This window comes from Ictidomys tridecemlineatus, chromosome 11 (genome assembly GCF_052094955.1).
Source record: "Ictidomys tridecemlineatus isolate mIctTri1 chromosome 11, mIctTri1.hap1, whole genome shotgun sequence".
NCBI lineage: Eukaryota > Metazoa > Chordata > Mammalia > Rodentia > Sciuridae > Ictidomys > Ictidomys tridecemlineatus.
The window spans coordinates 104,224,837-104,246,152 of NC_135487.1; the positions used below are offsets into that span (position 1 = coordinate 104,224,837).

The 21,316-nt window shown below is 33.5% G+C and overlaps 1 protein-coding gene across 7 annotated transcripts in view; it reads left to right on the forward strand.

Moving 5' to 3' along the window:
* Window positions 1–21,316, forward strand: part of Cept1 (choline/ethanolamine phosphotransferase 1) — a 36,961-nt gene that overhangs the window by 271 nt on the left and 15,374 nt on the right. For 3 of the 7 annotated variants that reach the window (XM_078026986.1, XM_078026987.1, XM_078026990.1), the window contains exons 2-5: window positions 6,643–7,053; window positions 13,044–13,191; window positions 15,045–15,186; window positions 21,184–21,225. In XM_078026986.1, the coding sequence (XP_077883112.1) occupies window positions 6,715–7,053; window positions 13,044–13,191; window positions 15,045–15,186; window positions 21,184–21,225 (671 nt within the window). In that variant the 5' untranslated portion in view covers window positions 6,643–6,714. Of the gene's footprint in view, window positions 1–144; window positions 379–5,955; window positions 6,065–6,642; window positions 7,054–13,043; window positions 13,192–15,044; window positions 15,187–21,140; window positions 21,226–21,316 lie in introns of those variants that run through there. The other 4 variants (XM_078026988.1, XM_078026989.1, XM_078026991.1 and 1 more) reach the window with 4 other exon arrangements.

A 21,316-nucleotide genomic window follows, 5' to 3' on the forward strand; every position in this document is an offset into this window, starting at 1 on the left:
AATGCGGAAGGACTCGCTGAGGCAGACGCCGTCCTTCTTCCTCTAACCGGGTGGCCTCGCGCGCGGGGTTGTGGGGGAGGACGAGGGGCGACTCCTGGCCCCTTCGGGGACTCTGGAGGCTGAGGTGGCGGGGTCCGGGGGTGGAAGCCCCGGAGCTGTGAGGAAGCCGGGGGTGGTGGGAGCGAGAAGCGCCTGCCTGGCCAGCGCTGGGCAGGTCGAGGGCTGGGGCGCTGCCCGCGCGGAACCGACCTTGCCTGTCAGGTCCACACCCTCCTGCCCCGGTGCTGCCGAGTCCACGAACCGTGTGGCGTCCTGCGCCGGGCTTGCCTTCCTTTTGGAATGCGGTGGTGGTGTTTCATGGCTGGGCCTCGCTTCTTGGTCAGCAACTTTTCTAGAAATTTCAACCCGTGTTGACGAGCTCTCTGAGATTGCCAGCTAGGGTTTAATTTCAGCAATATTCTTGGAAGGAGAATGGACTGAAGGATCGCTGGTGTGGGCCAGTGTTCCCAGGAATGCTGAGATGAATGAGATCTTTACATTTATCCTTGTTTGTGTTCTAGGATACCGTGCGTGGCATTTTTGTGTCGAGTGTGTGTGTGTGTGTGTGTGTGTGTGTGGCATTTTGCATCATTGGTGTTGAATGTGTGATTTTGCTTGAAATCTTTTAGTTAAGCGAATCTCTACTGCAGTAGACGGACGTATAGATGCTTTTGAACAAATATTAATGTTTTATCTGAACGTAGTCAGGAAATTTAGTACCTGCTGTCGAACTTGTAGAAATGTGTTCGAATACTTCTGTACTTGACTGGCTCAAAAAACAACATAGATTGGGATGAGGGTGTTTATAATATTACCAATTTAGAACAGTTGGCTTTTGCATAAAATTCCAGGGATTGAAGTTCTGAAAGGATTTTGCTACGTATTTGTACTATGCTGAGAAAAGTACTTAAAAGCTTCTTGTACAACTTGTCTTTACGACTCTTCTCTGCCTCTCCTATTAAGGACAGTTATATTTTATTGCATAGCAATTTCTTTTCTAGGGTGCATATTTTCTTTTTTAAAATATTCTATGAAATGCAAGACTTTTGCTCCCCGCCCTCCCCCAGAAAGTTACTTCCTTTCTTAAAGAATGCAAGATTGCACTTAAGCAAAACACTAGATCCAAGTTGTTTTACACGTAGTATTTTTGCTTCCAAGTCTGCTGAAAAGGCTTTTGTTTCTGTAAACTTGCTGTATGCATCATTTGTTAAGTAATGCTGAATTTAATCCTTTTTTTCCTATTAGTTTTCTTTTTCTTTCTTCCTTTCTCCTTTCTTATTCTTTATAATATGCCTCCTTTCCTGGTAGTGCCAGCTATTAGTATTTTCCTTTGGTAGTACCATAAGGTGGGAAGGAGTACGTATCACAAATTCCCTGTGAAAGGATTGTAAACATAATGCTGAATCAATGCAGATCAAAACTTGGCACCCTTAGATGTGGGGGGAGGAATGAAAATTCTGGAATTTCACATAACAGGTTGGATATTGTGTAAGTTTACCTTGTCCTCTGCTCAGCAGTTGAAGTTTTTTGGTTTTTATCTTTTGTCTTTTTTTTTAATGTGATAGTCAGATGTACCCATGCTAAAGTCACAACAGCAATGTGGTAGGCAAATGTCATTATCCTCAGCCACTATAAACACAAATGTTTTACATGATAGACTTTTTAAGGCCCACAATTGTGTGTAATTTTAGTAAGTGTATTCATTAAATATCTCTGATTATAATCTTGTACTTTTGTTGGACTTTCACATAAATATTCATGTATGTACAAAGAAAATGCTTTGTCAGACCATATGTCTTCTCCTTTGGACTCCCCAAACAATTTGTTGGCATCGTGTTATAATTTATCCATTTATAAGACTACAACCCCCCCCACCACCTTTTGAGCTTCTTGAGAATATGGAATATTTCAATCTTTCTGTTTCCCTAATATCTAGAAACAACTAAGTGCTCATTAAATACTAGATGTGTCCATATTTGTTCATTGTTAAGTACGTACTAATTACTTAGTGCTAGGTATGGTACAAGATAGAAAGAAAAAAATATTAACAAATATGGAAATTACTAAGCAATGTGTGTGTGATGAGAGGAAGGGGTGGGGAGACCCACAATAAACAGAAAATGTTCAAAATGCATCAAGTATTACCAAGAGTGCAGGACTCTGGAGCCTTAAAGGCAGTGGGAATTTTTTACAGTTTAAAATATTCAGTTTTATGATATATGAAAACTATCCTCAGCTAACAATTAGCCTGTGCCCAGAATTGTAGGTTTCTTTGTAAATTTGTTGGTGGTTTTCCATGACATCAGAATAAAATCTCAGCTCTTTGCTTCTGCATTGTCTAACTTTTCAAACTTCATTTTTGTTGCACTCTTTTTATCTTCATTTTTGTTCCACTCTTCTATCTTGTTTATTCTTGTCTAGCCTTTGTGATTCCTCAGATACTTGAAAAAGATAAGCTCTCTTCTGCCTCAGGGCCTGTTCCATTTTCTTAAAACTATTCTTCTTCTTGCCCTTAAACCATCTCCTTCCTTCTTTTCCTAAGTTTGGAATAAAAGTTACTTCCTCAGAAACTTCAGTCACCCTATTTAAAACATGTATTCCCAACTATTTTCTGGCTCAGCATTTTGTTTTCCCACAGAGCCCATTACACCTTGCAATGTTATTATTTGTTTTACAAGTTTTCAGTTGTTTCCTCACTGTGCACAGGAGCTGGGACCTTATCTGTATTATTCACTAGATTTAGGTATTGGCTGGATGAATTTAGAACTTGGAATACATTTTCTTATAAATTGTTTTGGTGGGTAATTTTTTCTAGGCTAGCCAGCAATAATTTTAATTTTTACTTTTTTATTGTTTTAATTTCTTGCACCTATGGTGAGAAAGGACATTTTCTGCTTATCCTTTTGAGCACAGGCTTGATTCCGTAAAAAAATCTCATGGTTAAAATAAGTTTTGTTATATTTGTACCTCCTTTACACAGTTCCTTTCCTATATCCTTTCACTTTTCTCTCCACATAGTCTGTCCTCCTTTTGTATCTACTCCCTTGACATGCTTGTTTTTCCTTTTTTTGCATTTCCTTGTTTTTCCTTGTTTTTTTCTGAGATGGTTTTCATGATTATAGTCCCCGCCTCACATATGATTGGAGAAAGAATGGAGTTGGACCTGTGGTAGTGTGAGTAACCTCTGTAGCTATTTACATGTGTTGAAAGTAAAGTGGCCATCTGTATGTCAAGGGCTACATGTATCTGAATTTATGTTTGCAGTGTTGTTGCTAATAACTCCACAAGGACAGTGTTGCCAAATTGAAATGTTGGCAAGGAACCCCTTCAAAAACTCATTGTCTCTTTTCAAGTATGAATTATATAATGGCTGGATCTGCAAAGGTTTGTCAAAATGTAGATTTTTCTAAAAGAAAAGTAAAAGGTTAAAAGAAATCTAGGTCATGAAGGGGAAACTCAGAAGGAAAGTGTCAGTTTGTTAACTAGTCCTGCCAAACGCTCAAATTTAAAACCATTAGGATCAATTGCTTGTACTTGTTCAGTGCCAAAAGCAAGCTAGCACCCTCACTGTATGAAGTTTAATAATAGAAGAATGGAACACTGCAACAATAAAATTCAGATGCAGTTGGCTCAACTTTTTATTCTTCTATCAAGTGAAATTCTATCAAAGCTGATTATTCTTATCAAATATGAAAATGGATCATTCAGTTTGACTAGAAAATTTGGCTACTATAATACTAAGTGTTTTGGTGGTAGATCTCAAGTGATCCCATTACTATTTGTTTAACATTATACAGACATCACTTTAAAGTAGTTTTAATCAGTAGCTTTGTGATATATCTGTGAGGAAGAATTCTTTGAAGTAGTGAGAAGTTAGTTTCGATTTATCATTTTGGTTTGAATTTAAATATTTTTACTTCAGAATACCTCACTTAGTTGAATTGAAGCACTGATAATTTTTTTTTTTGAGATTTTTGAAAATGTATTTCAGGAGTTAGCTTGACTACAATGACTGTTTTCTGGGCAAATGCTAAGAAACACGATTGGCAGAAATGTTGAATGCCACCTTAGGTCATTAATGATGTTAAAAATTTCGAAATTGAATATTTATGAGGATATAGGGAAAATATGCTGGTTCATATGTGACACCAACATTGTATCTACATGTCCAGCTCAGCCATGTCTGGTTGTCCCTATGGCCTGTACTGCCATCACCTCCTATCTTCTCCAACCACTGGCCTTCATTAGCCCTCATTTCATCCCTTAATCAAGTATGAGGTGGCTCCTGCCATTCAAGACCACCCTATTATAACAGAATAAACCAGATCCTGTCATGGGTGGGGTGGGAGGGGGAGAAGAAACATCAACTACCTGTTTTGCTAATAGATTACCAGATCTATTGAGAGGTTCTGAGTTCTCTATCACATTCTACATTCCCATACTGCATCACTTCTGGGAATTACATACTACTTTCTAGATAGTTTTTGACGAGAAGATCAAAATACAGCTCTCTTGGTCCACTGTTACTACCCTTTTTATTCTATGAAGATTATTTCTTTTTTTTTTTTAATCTTCTTAGAGTTGCTGTTTCTCCTTCTACTTATTAACTATGGATTTCCCACAATGTTCTTCATTCTTTTGCTTTTCTCTCCATACTTAATCCCTTCAAACCTTTTCTACTTTCTAGTCTTTACTGGACGTTAGCTTCTAATTGGCAAAATTTTCATCTTTTACTCAAACTCTAGTCTTGATTTTGTTTAAAATATCTCTACTTAAAAGTTGCATTTATCAGCCAAGTGTGGGGACATATGCCTATAGTTCCAGCATGTGAGAAGCCATGGGTAGGGGGGATTCCTAAAAATAATTGTTACCTGTTATATCTTCTAGTCCTATAGCTTACACTTCACCTCAGTTTCTCTCTCATCCCCTACCCCAAAAAGTCAAAAAATAACTAACTGGTTTTCCATTCTAATTTTCTCTTTTAAAAGCAGTGCCACTAATCTCTAGCTGTTGATTCCTTTTTTCTTCTGCTTCACCTCTCATAGCCACACATGAGTACTTTCTACTGATTTTTTCCTTCCAAATAGAAAACCTGTAAACTTGACTGTCTTTTTCATATTTCCATTCTTACCCTGTTACTCTAGTCCATTACCACTTAAAACCATTGAGGTCATCTGCTAATTTTCTTTTTTATATTTTGGTATCAAGGATTGATCCCAGGGTCGCTTAACCACTGTGCCACATCTCCAGCACATTTTATGTTTTATTTTAAGTCAGGATCTCACTAAGTTGCTGAGGCTGTTTTTGAACTAGAACTCCTCAGCCTCAGAGCCTCTGGAGCCACTGAGATTACAGGCATAAACTACCATTCTCAGCTTTGTGAGAATGGTAGTTTCTGCCTTTAATTGTTCTCATTTCCTTCTCCATTCTGATGAATGTGTGTGTGTGTGTGTGTGTATGTGTGTATGTGTGTATTATGCATTGCTAAACTTGAAGATATAATTGTTTTCTTATGCTGTTTAATTACTTATTATAAGTATGTTGTTGTGAATCTTTTTTAAGTCTTGAACAAGGTTTCAGGGCTTAAACTTAGTTTTTTTTTTTTTTTTTTAATCAACAGTCATCACATCTTCTTATCCTGTATTCTTACTACTTCCTCATTTTGTAGGGTCATTCTGCTGATACATATATGGTATTGTCTTCTTAGAGTTAATTTTTTTCTTACTGTTTATTCCCATCTAGAATACCATCTGTATCCCTTTTCACCAATAAGAAGTTTGTCTTTTGATTTAGCATAAGCAGAAACCCTGTGTTCTTTTGAACACCTCTTATACTCTGTGATATGTGCAAGTCAGTCAGCTACACTACCTTAGTTTCTTTTTCTGTAGAAATGAGGGTGATTAATAGTCCCTATCTTGCCAGGCACAGTGGCGCACACCTGTAATCCGAGCAGCTGGGGAAGCTGAAGCCAGAAGATTGCAAGTTCAAAGCCAGCCTCAGCAATATCGAGGCACTAAGCAACTCAGTGAGACCCTGTCTCTAAATAAAATACAAAATAGGGCTGGGGATGCGGCTCAGTGATTCAGTGCCCCTGAGTTCAATCCCTAGTACTAAAAAAAAAAAAAAAAAAAAAAAGTTATAAAGGTTTAGGTTAATATCAGTGTTCGATATTAAATGTTAGCTATTATCATTAAATAAAAATCTAGTTTAAGATCCATTTTAATCAAGTCATTCCTCTGGTATTAATACTACTTTCCTAGCCTTGGGGGTCTCAATTTCTACATATGTATATGAAGAGATTAGATTATTTCTAGCATTTGTTCTGAGATAGAAAAAAATGTATGTGAGATAGAAAAAAAGATTGTGAGCTGCAAAGTCAAACAAACTGTAAAGTAACATGAAACCCATGACTATTAAAGCCCCTTAATAATTTTCACTTAAAAGTGAGATTATAAACCTTCAGTAAGAACTAGAACAAAAATTGGGCCCCTGGTTTTCTGATTTCTCTTTGATATTTATTATTCTATTAGCAGGTTGATTTTTTTTTTTTAATTTGCTGATACTAATGTAAGTAGTAGCTGACAGGTATATCTTGTTTTTTAGGGAAATACGAATCACAAAAAAACTACAAGACAAGGTTAATTGTTATTTCCAAATAAAAGAAAACCAAGATCCATGAGTGGGCATCGGCCAACAAGGAAACGATGTGGAGATTCTCACCCAGAGTCCCCCATGGGCTTTGGGCATATGAGTACTACAGGGTGTGTATTAAATAAGTTGTTTCAGTTACCTACACCACCATTGTCAAGACACCAACTAAAGCGGCTAGAAGAACACAGATATCAAAGTGCTGGACGGTCCCTGCTTGAGCCCTTAATGCAAGGATATTGGGAATGGCTAGTAGGAAGAGTTCCATCCTGGATTGCACCAAATCTCATCACCATCATTGGACTATCAATAAACATCTGTACAACTATTTTATTAGTCTTCTACTGCCCTACAGCTACAGAGCAGGTAAGAGGATTTCTTACCAAAACATAATATTTCTTATGTATCAGAATATTGTAATTGGGATTTCTGGGTCATTTTAAATAATGCTTATTAGAAACCAGAAGCAAGGGGCATACTTGATACTAGTAGGTTAATTAATGTTAGCAGAATTTACATGTAAAATTTCATCCCTTTATAAAAGAGTTTTATGTTTTGTTTTGTTTTGTTTTCCAGATGGTTGAATAAAAATCTTAATAAAGTTTAAAATGATCAGAGAGAAAAGTCTGGTAGTTGAGATGGCATAACTATAAACCAGTACTATCAAAAACATTTTTCTCTTCCTTCCAGAGAGAATTGTTGAATATCCCTTTTCTCTTCTTGTAAATGTGGCTGATAGACTTCAGGTATATCACTTTTCTAAAAAGGGAAAGTAAATGTAAAAAAACAAGTCAATATCCTGCTCTTTTTTATGTCCTGCTCTGGCTGCCATTAAGAAAGAAAGCGTGGTATTGCTTCCAAAGACTATATAAACCTTCTCAAATCCACACCTCTCTTCTGCTCTTATATTATTCTCTCTATCCATTACTTGAAAATAAAACTAAAACTCTTCATCCAAATGGGTATATTGATTTTTTTAAATTTCCTTATCAAAAGGTAAACTAAAGTAGGTAGATGGAAAAGAATCAGAAACATCTGTTCTGCCTTTATTAATCAGAATAATCTGTCTGGTTACTGTGGAACTAAAGATGTAAAAGTGACTCTAAATTACATGAAATCATAATGGCCACAACATTCCTTCTCTTAATTGAAGTTAATTTTTTTAAAGTAGATTATTCAGATAAAGTTACCATCCCGTTCCTTTATCTCTTAAAGTGAATGGCTATTAAAGGTCACAGTTACCCATAAAGCATGTGACTTTTGTTTTCCAGATATTTGTTTATTTTAATCCTCTTTTACTATTCAAATACAGTTTATACAGATTATATGACTGATTTTCCTTCATTTTCTTAAGTATCTTGCTGTACCTCATTTAGGACACTTAAAATACAAGGTCTAATAAAAATCATTTAAACCCGTCCTGGGGTCCTTCATCACATTTCCTCCAACAGTTCACCTGGAGCTTACTGAGGCCCTCACTGCTACTTCTATAAAAGTTTGGTGCAGATTTAACAAATTCGTTTATTAGAACAACAGAAAATGGGGTTGATTCCACTGAAGCCCTCCAATAGTCTAAAGTTAGATCTACAATGAAGATCAAAGATGGATCAGACAATAATCATCAATTATTGAATACCCTAGAACCTACCAGGTTCCATGTTCTATAATGCTTTTCTTTGGCCACTGTTTGTGATTTGGAATTATTGGAATAACTCTAGAATTAGTTAAACCTTTGGGGAGAGTTCCAGAATGGGAAATACTCTGATAACAGCAAATTTCTGGGGGGAATCAAGGTGGAATATTACTGAGGTACTATTCAGTGCTCTACAAGGGAAGGTAATGTCCTGCAGGAGACATGCCTGAATGCATTTATAGCTGCATGCTAGAAATACTTGTTATGCTCAAATCAGAATACGTTAAAATTAGCCAGGCTTATCTTCTGTAATAGTTCCTTATTATCTCTGTGATCTTCAGTAAGTATATAAATTATCTGAGTCATACTTTAATCTTTCTAGATCTTACTTTGTAATATTACAAGAATTAAGAAAGATCATGCATTTACGGTGCTTAGCCTATAATGCTTAATAAGTGGTAGATAGTTATTGTTTCATTAATTTTTTAAAAAAATTCAAGTATATAGCCTGTTATTCTTCCTCACAATCTCCCTTCCATTTCTAATTTCTTCTAATAATATATAACATATGAAATCATAGATTCATCCAAGTCCTTATTATTGAGTTTTATATTTTTGCCTGTAAGCATTTTGGAGCCAAAGGTTTTATAAATTTATAAACTTTCATTATGGCTGCAATTCTTTTAGGCCTTTTACCAGTAAGTGATCAAGAAGATTTATGTCTACATATACTATCAATTCTTCATATTTTTTATATACTGTTTTTTACCCATTTCTTTGGTAGAAAAGGTCACTTTTAATGATTTTAGCTTCCTAATAGATAAGAAAGGAAGGTGAGTTAAACCCCATTTTTCAAATTTCTACATTTTCAGATTCCTGCAGTAGAAATGTAGACTTCTCTTTTCAGTATCTCCTTGATCTTTTTGTTAGTAATATTAAACTTCATCTAGTAGTTTTGGTTTTAGTACCAGAAATTCATTTTGAGTTTTTGTCTTGCAGCTTGATGTATGTTAATATGCTTAAGTTATCTTTGCCACACAAGACAAAGGAAGTTAGTGTTGTCTGTTTTACACACATGAAAACCAGAACTGAGCTATACCATTTTCAGTAAGAGTTTTGTTGAAAATAAATATAATTTTTAGAATATATTCATAAGAGTTTTTTATTTAAATGCTGATTTGTTTTTGTTTTTATATTGCTAAGTTTAATGCTTTTGATTTAACTTACCAAAAATTAACTTGTTAAATCAGGCATGTTGGTACACATACAATCCCAGTGACTAGGAGGATTGCAAGTTTAAGGCTAGCTTGGCAACTTAGTGAGACCTTATCTCAAAATAAAAGAAAAAGAACTAGGGATGTAGCTCAGCGACAGAGTGCCCCTGGCTTCAATCCCCAGTACCAAAAAAATTAAAATTTTAAAAAAATTTAAATTTATGTACTGTTTTTTACCCATTTCTAATATCTAACTTATTAGATATTATTTGCTAGTAAAAAATGAAAAGAAAATTAAAATGCCACATTGCTCATAATTTTACTGCATGCTTAATTTCTATTGACATTAAAAAGGAGAGGGGGAAATTACATAGCATAATTCAAACAGAAAGATATAAACAAAAAACATAATCTTCTCTTTTTTTACTTGCATATCCTTTTTTTTCTACCAATTCTTCTAAACATAACAATGTTTGACAATTGTTTGGTGTAGCCTTTCAGGAATAAAAATTTTAAAAAATCTAAAAATTTAAAAACCTCCTATCAATATATATATATATATTTGCATTTGTATAAATCCTTAAACTGTTTCAAAAGTTTAGTAATACCATGTTTCTAATTTTTCATATGAATTAATCACATAAAATTGGGTTTATTCCATATCTTCCTATTAGGGTTAATGATATCCTGGCTCAGATGTGTTCTTTTGTTCATTCAGTATCTTTCACAGGTTTTTGACTGAGACCATATAAGACCATGATGCATATAAATATTAGCTTAGTGTTCTATAGATTTTTAATTAAGAAAGGAAAATCCAAAGATGAGAAAGTTTTTCTTTCTTATATGTATAAATATTATTGTTTTCTAGGATTGGGTATATGTGTGTGTGTGTGTGTGTGTGTGTTCCATAGTAATATTTAAATTTTTTTATTCTAATTAGCTATATGACAGTAGAATGCATTTTGACCCATCATACATAAAAGACTTCTTATTCTTGTTGAACATGATATAGAATCACACCAGTCGTGTAATCATATGTGTACATAGGGTAATAATGTCCAATTCATTCTACTATTCTTCCTATCCTTTACCCCCTCCCTTCCCTTTACTCCCCTCTGCCTAATCCAAAGTACCTCTATTCTTCCCTAGCTACTGCCCCCCAATTGTGAATTAGCATCCACATATCAGAGAAACATTTGGCCTTTGGTTTTTTTGAATTGGTTTATTTCACTTAGCATGATATTCTCCAGCTCCATCCATTTATCTGCAAGTGTCATAATTTCATTCTTTAAGGATGAGAAATATTTCATTGTGTATATATATATATACATGACATTTTCTCTATTCATTCATCTGTTGAAGGGTATCTAGGTTGGTTCCATAGTTTAGCTATTGGGAATTGAGCTGCTATAAACATTGATGTGGCTGCATCACTGTAGTATGCTGATTTTAAGTTCTTTAGATATAGACAGAGGAGTGGGATAGCTGGGTCAAATGGTGGTTCCATTCCAAGTTTTCTGAGGAATCTCATACTACTTTCCATGATGGTTGCACCAATTTGCAGTGCCACTAGCAATGTATGAATGTACCTTTTTTTTTTTTTACCATATCCTTGCCAACATTTATTGTTGCCTTGTTCTTCATGATTGCCAAAATGACAGGAGTGAGATGAAATCTTAGTTTTGATTTGAATTTCTTTAATTGCTAGAGATGTTGGACATATTTTCATTATATTTGTTGATTGGTTTTATTTCTTCTGTGAAGCATCTGTTCAGTTCCTTTTTTGTCCCATTAAAATCCTATGGTTAGACCTAGCTCTCTAGTCCCTTAAAACAGAGACATTTAAGAGAATGTATGAGGTGTTGGGAAGGTTCTGTGTCTCTGTGGTCCAGTATGGTATCCTTAGCTACAGTGGCAATTGAGAACTTTAAATGTGTCTAGTGTAACTTAAGAACTGAATGTTTAATTTCATTTAATTAAACTAAAATAGTTGTACTGATGGCTAATGTGTAGGACAGTACAGCCCTAGAGAGTTATAGGATTACTTTAGCAGCAAGAAGCAGTAGACCTAAAGCCCAGAAGAGGGAGTTCTTAGTCCTAGGATTAATTGCCCATTTCAGAGTGCTTTAGTAAAGTATGGTTATATAACTATAATTATTGTCTTCAAGATTTGAAACTCTAGCTTAAGGGAAGTACATTCTATGAACCTTTTAGTAGCCTTACCTTTTAATAATCTAAACAGATCTGTTTCTTTATGAAAGAGATAATAATCTAAACAGATCTCTTTCATAAAGAAACCCCTTTGCAGTACAAAATATATTAAATATTATTTGCAGTTATAAGTGTTTAATACAGTGTAACTGGTAACCAGTATCTTAGAAGATACCTGTGATTATAAAAATTTTTTCATGGCCTACGCATGGGAAAATAGTGAAAAGTATTGTAAAACATTGTTCCATATTCTTAAATACAGTGATCCAAATAAAAGCTCTCTTTTAAACACATACTATTTAAATTTAATACCAGCAGTTCATTTCCTGTCTAAGAGAAACTATTCCTTGAAAATGTGACTCTAAATATTTGAAAAATAATGTTCTAAGCACTCTGCACTAGATTCATCATTTCCCTGGTGTTGTTTCATGAACCATTAAAGAAATGTGTGTAAAAATAATTTACCTGCTCAAGTAAATGTGGAAAATATCAGTATATTTTTCCCCTTCTTGAGTATTCACAGTATGTATTAGTAATATTAGGGGTTGGTAAAAGTCTTGCAGAAAGGAAATCTGTTTAATGTTGTTTAACCCAGTATTAAACATGAGGTTAGCATTAAACATCTTGAAAGGTACAACTTGGGAAAAACTGTACTAGATTATTCACTAATTGGCTCTTCAGATCTTAGAATCTACATATTGGGAGGGCTTCTATGGAAGAAATCTCATAGATTTCTATAAAATTTCTGAGAAGTAGTTGTCCCATGGTATCCACAGGAAACTGGTTCCAAGACCTCCCTGCAGATAGCAAAATCTGCAGATACTTAAATCCCTCATACAAAATGGTGTGGTGTTTGCACATAAGCTATGTATATCTGTCTATATGCTTTAGGTCATCTCTACATTACTTGTAATAACTAATACAATGCCAATTTATGTAAATATTGTTATACTATATTGTTTAAGGAATAATGAAAAGTCTGAACATAGTGCAGACACAGTTTTTAATACTGAATATAATAGAGCCTCAGTTGATTCCATGAATGTGGAACCCCAGGGATATGGAAGATCCCATATAGTTAACTAGCATCTGTTTAAACACACCTAAAAGCAGAGAATTTAATTCTAACAATCCTAATTATTTCAGTAAGTTCTTAATTATGTAGCACTTCTATTTTCTATAACTTCAAACACTCACTCTAAAGAGTGAAGATATAATATCTGCAGATAAAAAAGGTGTTAACCAAACACGGTAACTAATATGTCTGAATACTCTTACTTTTCTTATTTATTTCACAGGCACCTCTGTGGGCATATATTGCTTGTGCATGTGGCCTTTTCATTTACCAGTCTTTGGACGCTATAGATGGGAAACAGGCAAGAAGAACCAATAGTAGTACTCCTTTGGGAGAACTTTTTGATCATGGTTGTGATTCATTATCAACAGGTATTGTTACTGTTTTAATGTTAATGAGTAGTAACTGATAAAAACATTTTGATAAACAGCCTTAGGATAAATAAGGATTTATTTGGTCATCAGAATAAATGATTTTTTAATTAAATAAGAATTTCTCATGACTGCAACTGATTCATATTTGTTCATTATTGGCAGTATTGGGGAATTTAGAAATTAAGTTCATTTTTTCATTGTAAGTATGGTTTGGGGCATCTTTTTGAAGGCTTAAGGTATAATGGTCATTATTAAAGAAAACCTCATGAATTATAGATGAGCACAGTAGTGGGAGACTTGTTTGATAATTTGTGGTCTTTATATTTAAATGAATCTTAAATTGACATTTTAGTCTTGGATTATAAATATGTGATGGGGCTTAGATAAAAAGAGTAGATTGAATGAATCTGGAGATCTAATTTGCAATATGAAGACTATGGTTAATATCAATGTATATTGAAATTTTTGCTAAAACAGTAGATTTTAGGTGTTCCTACATGAAGTAAAAAGAAAACCATGGAAGGCAATTAATAGGTTAATTTTTTTAATAGTAATAATTGTTTCACTTCATACATAGCATACAAAACAGCATATTGTGTACTTTAAATAAGTACAGTTTTTTAAAAGATGAGAAAAAATACAGTAAAGTGTTAGGATAGATGAATTACAGGGTGATATGTCTTTAGTGTTGCAATGTTTTTAAGTAATATTTTAGTATGATTTTAGAGGGAAAATGTTTGGTTGGTTGGGTGGTTTTGTTTGTTTGGCAGTGCTGGGTATCAAACCCAAGCCTGATGCCTTGAACTACACCCCTAGCACTAAATGAATTTCTAACTAGTCTTCCTGACAGGAACTTTTTCTCCTTATTTTAATTTGATTCCATAGTTCTCTTATCATTTGGCATGGCATTAAAAAGGAAACAGCCAGGATGTTTACAGGCACCAGCATGCCTGTAATCCCAGCAGCTTGGGAGACTGAGACAGGAGGATCACAAGTTCAAAGCCAGCCTCAGCAAAAGCAAGATGCTAATCAACTCAGTGAGACCCTGTCTCTAAATTAAAAAATAGGGCTGAGGATGTGACTCAGTGGTCGAGTACCCTGCCACCCAAAAAAAGAAAGAAAGAAAAAAAAAAAAAAGCCCTTTGATGACTTTATCTCCTGAATTCAGGTTTGTAGATGACGTAGATGCATGTCAGAATGAATCATTATTTCATTGTAGCCTGATAACAACTTTCTTAGTAGACAAGGAAGAGAAACTAAGCTCTTACAACTTCTAAGAGTCAAGTCAAGAAAAATTCAAAAAACTTCCACTGAAAAGAAACTAGCTGAGTATCTTGATGCTAACCACGTGACCACAGAATACCATTATCCTGTTTTTTTATTGAAAATGACAATTTTTGCATTGTAGTTTAAGTTCCAAACTTTTATAGGAATATTTTTTTCTATGTATGTCACCCATGATATCTACTAAATAAGAAAAGACAGTTATCAACCTGAAGCAAGTAGGTCCCTTGGGGTATGTTGTTTGTTTATTCATTTTTGTTTTCTTTTTGGCTGCCTTGAACTTTTTTGTACTCATTAGTATCAGTAAGTCAAGAGAATATTCCAAAAAATGCCCAAGTATTTTAGTTGCTTTCAAGAACTTTGGTTCCACCAAGTGATTTAGTGAAAAAAGAGATTGAAATTATGAGATAAAATGTAGCATAAAAGATTATATTCTACTTTTCCTGTTATTATCAATTACTGAGAGTAGACAATACTTTATTTTGTCTCTTCTAAGGTTATTTCCAGCTCAATTATTGTTTGTTATTTATTTTGTCCTGTTTTCATCGTGATTTTTCTTTCTGCAGTTTTTGTGGTTCTTGGAACTTGTATTTCGGTACAACTTGGAACAAATCCTGATTGGATGTTTTTTTGTTGTTTTGCTGGGACATTCATGTTCTATTGTGCACACTGGCAAACATATGTTTCTGGGACATTACGATTTGGAATGTAAGTACACTTAATGACAATTTTGTTTTCACTTTCAAATATGGAGGATGTGGGTTGCTTATAGGTATTTGAGTATCAGGAGTTGGTAAAATCACTAAATTTGTTTAATAAATAAAATGTTTTAAAGCTATTATATCTATTTTCTAATAGACTATCATGTCCCCCTATTACTTTTTAAAAAGGAAATATCAGAACCCCCCAATTATAATTTTAAAACAATATGAAAATATGCTTCAAAAAAAGCATATTTTAAAGCAATATGAAAAACCATAGCCCCTTTTTACTTGTTTCCATTTATCTTCCTAGACAAACTCACTTTCCCCCCTACCATTATTCACCTTACTCACTGTTTTATTTTGATATATAAAAAATGTATTTTCAGGAAATAAGATAGTTTCTGAGAGCAAAGAGTAGTATTCATCTCTAAATTTCATAGTTTATTTAGGTTTATATAGTTTTTTTTACATTGTGTTCTTTATGAATCTTTAAAAATCTAAGCTCTTAATAATTCAGTTGACATAGTTGACATGAACACATCATATAGTTTATTATTGCCAACAAATATACCTGAGAATTTAAAAATTAAATATAAATATCTTTTAAACTCCTAAAGAAAGAATCTCTACCTGTTGATCAGTACTTTTCCATAAGTATTAATGAGTTAACCAGTTTTGGAACTTGGTTAATGATGGCACTCACCCATTGTTTTTTAATTAAATATCACTGATCCTATTTACACTATTTAAGTTATTTCTTTTTTCATGGCATAGGGTTCAAAGAGAAAAAGCCTTGAGAAAAGACTGTATACTTCATGAAATGTCAAAATAAAAATCTCTGATGGCAGATAACAAGAGAACATCTCAGTCTCAAAGATGAGTCATTGCTAGATTTTTTTTTTTAATTTTAGAACCTTAGTAAACTTAGTTTTTTAGACCTTGAAAAAGCCACAACATGGAGAAATTCAGTTGTTTACTACAAGTTCAGATGGGTTTTTTTCTTAAATTTATTTATTGAACTTATCATATCCTTATGACAAGTGAATACTTGCTAATTCTTTGGATGTTAACTATTTAAAAGAAATATCTTGGAATAATTTTAAAATAAAGAGGCCTAGAAAATGTGTTTAAGACTTATCTTAAGATAGAACCCTTATTTTTAGAGATGATAGCAGACATGCGTATCTGTTGTGAAAACTATGTCTGTGTATCCATCAGCAGTTTATAAAATGATTAGTGCTCAGAATAGATTGGAGAGGTTTGTTTGGTTTGGTTTGGTTTTTGGTACTGGGTATTGAACTCAGGGACACTCACCACTGAGCCACATCTCCAGCCCTATTTTGTGTTTTATTTAGAGACAGGGTCTCACTGAGTTGCTTAGCATTTCACTGTTGCTGAGGCTGACTCTGAACTCAGGATCATCCTGCCTCAGCCTCCCAAGCCACTGAGATTACAGATGTGTGCCACTGAACCCGACTGGAGAGTTCTTATATAAAAGAAACAGTAATTGAAAATATTTACAGTTTTTTCCTCCATATTGTTTTCATAATCTTTATTTATTTAAATAATATTTTCATAGTCTTTCTCTACATACATAAACCACTAAATATGTTAGATCGCTAAGATCATTTGGTTTTGTCTTAATTCAGTTTTAATTTGTAGTTTTTCTACTGTTTTCAGAAATGGCAGAATTTATTATATCTGGATTTCACATAGTTGATGTTTTATTGGTTATTATCTCATAGTTAACCATTTTGTTTTTGTTTTTGGTACTCCAAATTGAATCTCATAGTTAACTTTGAAAGCTTATTTACCAACCAGTCCTAATGTGTTCTCTTTCCCTTTTAAGTAATATAGCACCAATCATAATGGTGTGGGAAGTTAAGGAAGGAGAAAATATTAACCATGAAAATAGTAGAAAAATAGGTTTGTAGGACTGATTTGATAGCACAGCTTTCTGTCTTCCGGTCTTAGAATTCCCCTTGTTCTTGTTTTCTGTCATGAAATTATGTATTTAGAGAATTGCAAACAGGTCCATATGGTTGGATCATAAGATACCTGCAGGAGATAAGCCTGGAAAGATCCAGAAAATCAGGGACCTTCTCTGCTCTGCCAAGAAATGTGGGCTTTTATCCCAAATCTGCAGGGAACTTTTGCAAGGCCTAAAGGTGCAAAATTACAAAATACCTTTTAGATAGATCAATCTGGCAACATGGCAGAGAGTAGAATGTGACAGAAAAAAAGAAGACTGGTTAGAAGACATCAGAATAATTAATATGAGGATAATGGAGCCTGAACTAACACAGCATCAGCATCAGTGCTGTAGGGTGAGAAAGGAATAAGTAGGTTAGAGAAAGACTTAAGAGGTATAAACTGTAGGACATAGTCTCTGGGTGTAGGGAATAAATGAGAGCACAGATATTAATTAGAATGACTCCTTAGGTTGTTGGATGGAAGGTAGAGTAAGGGACTACAGGAAAAGGAACTATTTAAAGGAAAGCTACTTAGGAAATGTGATGATTGTTAGACATCCAAATAGAATAACAGAAAACTTAGAGAGGAAGCTGAGAAAAAAGCCCATGAAAATTATTGAACAGCCAGAGTAGGAGGAATGCTGGAATGAAAAGCCAGAAGAGGGATGTATTTCAACAAAGAATAATGCCAAGTGCTGCCAAGACTCAAAATGAGGACAGAAAAAAATACACAATGAATTTGGCAGCATGAGCCATCCATAGTAGTTTTTATATAATGGTGGGGCAGAAGCCAGATTGTAGTGAGTAGAATAACTAAATACAGTACCCACTTATTACACAACATTTAGTGTTACTTAGAAATGTGTGGCTATGATGGGAAGAAGAGAGCTGTTGATTAGAGGAGAGAATATAGGCTAAAAGGAAGGTTTTTAATTTCAGTGAAAAATTTTGAGTGAGCAGAAAAAGAGATAGAAAATATTGAAAACAAAGAGAAGGAGCATTATTTATGGAGTGAGATAGCTGAAGATACAAAACCAAATGAGTTCTAGAGTAGCAGATAGAAAACAACACTGAATTTCTTTTTAAAATTAAAAGCAGGCTACAGCATTCATAGAAATATGCTGTGAGTGCTTTACATTTAAGGAGATATTTATAAAAATACTAATGCAATGGAGGATTACAGAATACATAAATATATTCTAAAGACATCTTTATGCTTAAACTTTACCTGAAGTTTGTATGCATGGAAAAGATAGTAAAAATTTTATTTTACTTATTAAAAAGGAGAGAAAATCAATTCTCATGTAGCTTGAGTAAAGAAACTTTTAAAAATCACTTTTTCTTACTCTTTCTTAGAGGAAAGTAAAAACTAAGAACATTAAGGAATCTTATTTTAGAATACTTTTGTTTCAGTTGTTTTCATTTGATATTTATACACAATTGAAAAGAATCTTGAGGATTTTTATGTACAATAGATTCTGGTTATTATGCTTTTAATAACCTTATGAAATAGAATGCTTACCAAATAAGAAGTTTTTGTTCTCCTTAATCTCTTTAATGTTAGTGTTTTAATTGCTAGAGTATAGTCATAGTATCTTGAATAGGATTTTAATTCTTCCATTCTAAATAATTTCCATTCAAAGTCTAGAATTGAGAAGGCAAATATGCTTTGAATACATCTTCCCTGAAATTATAAGCTATATTTTGTAGCTCTTGCTCTAGTCACAGCTAAAAGCTGTCTTCTGCATAGAATTTTAGTACCTCTCACATCTCAGCAGACCCCTGTCTGCATGGTGCTCCTGGACTGAGCAAGTAGGGCCCTGACAGAAATGAGTACTGTTTGACTAGATCTCATTTAGCCTAGTTATGAAAGATTGGAGAGGGAAGTAAGGTTAGAGAACTTAATGGAAACTTGGGATTGGTAGAAGAGATATTTTAAAATTTATAACTTGTATGTATAAAATCATTTTTATAAATACATGTTTAGAAACCCTAAGCAACCTTTAATAAAACTACACTTATATAAAATATGTATTAAAAAATCTTCCATACTGTAAAAGCAGAACTCTTGCTTAAATTATTATTTTAGGAAAAATACTCTTAATTATCTTTTTGAGAGAAAAAAAATTATAATAAATTGAAGTGAGTCCAGTGTATCTTGACTCAAACGTTATCAAATTATTTTGTATATGTGTCAGCTTAAACAAGGCTCAAAACTTTCATAAGCCTCATTTCCTAATTTGTAAAATAAGAGTTTTGGAGGAGATGATCTCTAAGCTTCTTTCTTCTTATAAAGTCTGAATCTACTAATTTTATAGATGTTATTTCTAGTGTTCTCATAATTACAATATACAGAGTATTAATCTTCACAATACATTTAATTTTTCAGTTCATGCCTCTAAGATTTTGTATTAGCTAAAAACCATGCCACCAAACATTTATTTCTATTTATGCAAATAACATCCCACTTTTTCTTTTCTGTAGTTAATTTAAAAAGTTAGTAAACTGTGTATTCTACTGGCAGTTTGATAAATATAGTTTATCTTTTTATCCAAGTAATTTCTAAAGAATAATTAATTGAAGACTTCCTTGTAATAAAAGACTTCCTTGTTGTTTTTTATTTTATTTATTTTTATTTCTGTTTTATTTTTATTTTCTGTTTAAGAATTAGGAAACTTTGCTATCAAATACCTATATGAAATCTTCATATCTTTATGTGTTTAAGGTTCATCACATGAATTATTAAATACTGAAGATCTTCCTTTTAGTTTCTACTTTCCCCATGTAGTTTTTCCTTTGCAAAAATTCATTCATTTTGACCCCTACTCTGTCTACTTAATTTATCAATTGTTACATATAATATTCTAAAACAGCCATTTGTATTAATGTAAGACCTAGATTGCAGCTGTGCTCTCTGGTCATCAGGTAAAATTGGAGACATCTTTCTATGTCATTAGTATTTCTCATTCTTAATTTTGATTGATGTATTTTTTATTTGAAGCCTGTTCTGTATTAATCTTTTTCTGTCACCACCTGTGTTCCAAAACTTGGGTAGTGATTGAACTGTTTTTCTTGTTGTTGTTTTTTAACACTAAAAGATTAATCCAGTGTAATAAAGAGTTGTAATAATGCTGGTGTGGAATCCCCACAAGAAAAGGAGAAAAAAAAATGAAAAGATTTTTCTACTAACAATTATCAGGGAATCAGATAAGGAAATAGCCAATTTGATTTTTGCTCTATCAATATCCAAGAAATCACTTGACTAAATTCTTTCCAACTTTTTCCACATGCATCTGCCAATTTTTTGAGATAACAGAATTAGGAGTGTGATAAAGTTTGGGGCAGTAAAGGAGTACAAGGTTAGTGGTTTTTTTATCAAATGTGCAAAATAGATAATTCTCTGGAGTTTCTGTTTTGTTTGTTTGTTTTAAGAGAGGAAAGACACATTAGAAATTTGGGGAAGATGATTAATATACTGACCAGTTCTCACAAAATGTCATTTAAATTACTTCATATCCCTCATTAAATAGTGAATTAGAACTAAAGCCAAATGCTTTTGTGTAATGTTAGGTATCTGAACACTGAGAATAAAAATGAAACTAGAGGCTGGGATGTAACTGCTGTCTACAGGGAAGTCTAGATATGTTCTGACACTGAAGGGACCTGTGTCACAGTGTAATTATTTGGCAAGTAGTATTGGCTATTCCGAGGTAACTGAGAGTTGACTGTTTTTAGGACCAGTATTTCCAGCTGCCAACTTACAAGTCATTTTTTTCAGTGTGTTAACAGTTTTAATTTTTTAAACTTTTCTACTAATTTTATTTGGATAAGAAATATTTGTATATGCATAATAGAGTATAAATTGTGTTCTTGAATCTTTAGGTGTCTTTATAAGGAAAATGCTATTTTGTTACCTGTTTTAATAAGCCTTTTTAGCAAAAGCTCTGAATAAACTATTTTGAAATGTTTGTTTTCCTATGCATAGATTTGATGTTACAGAGTCCCAGATCCTAATTATAATATTCCAGCTCCTCACAGGAACCCTGGGGCCTTGGTTCTGGAACTTCACGGTAACTGCTAGAATATTCATGCTGTCTGATGAACAATGGTGTGATCTCAATAAAGACAGCACCTTTGTCATGCACAGAATAATTAGAAAAT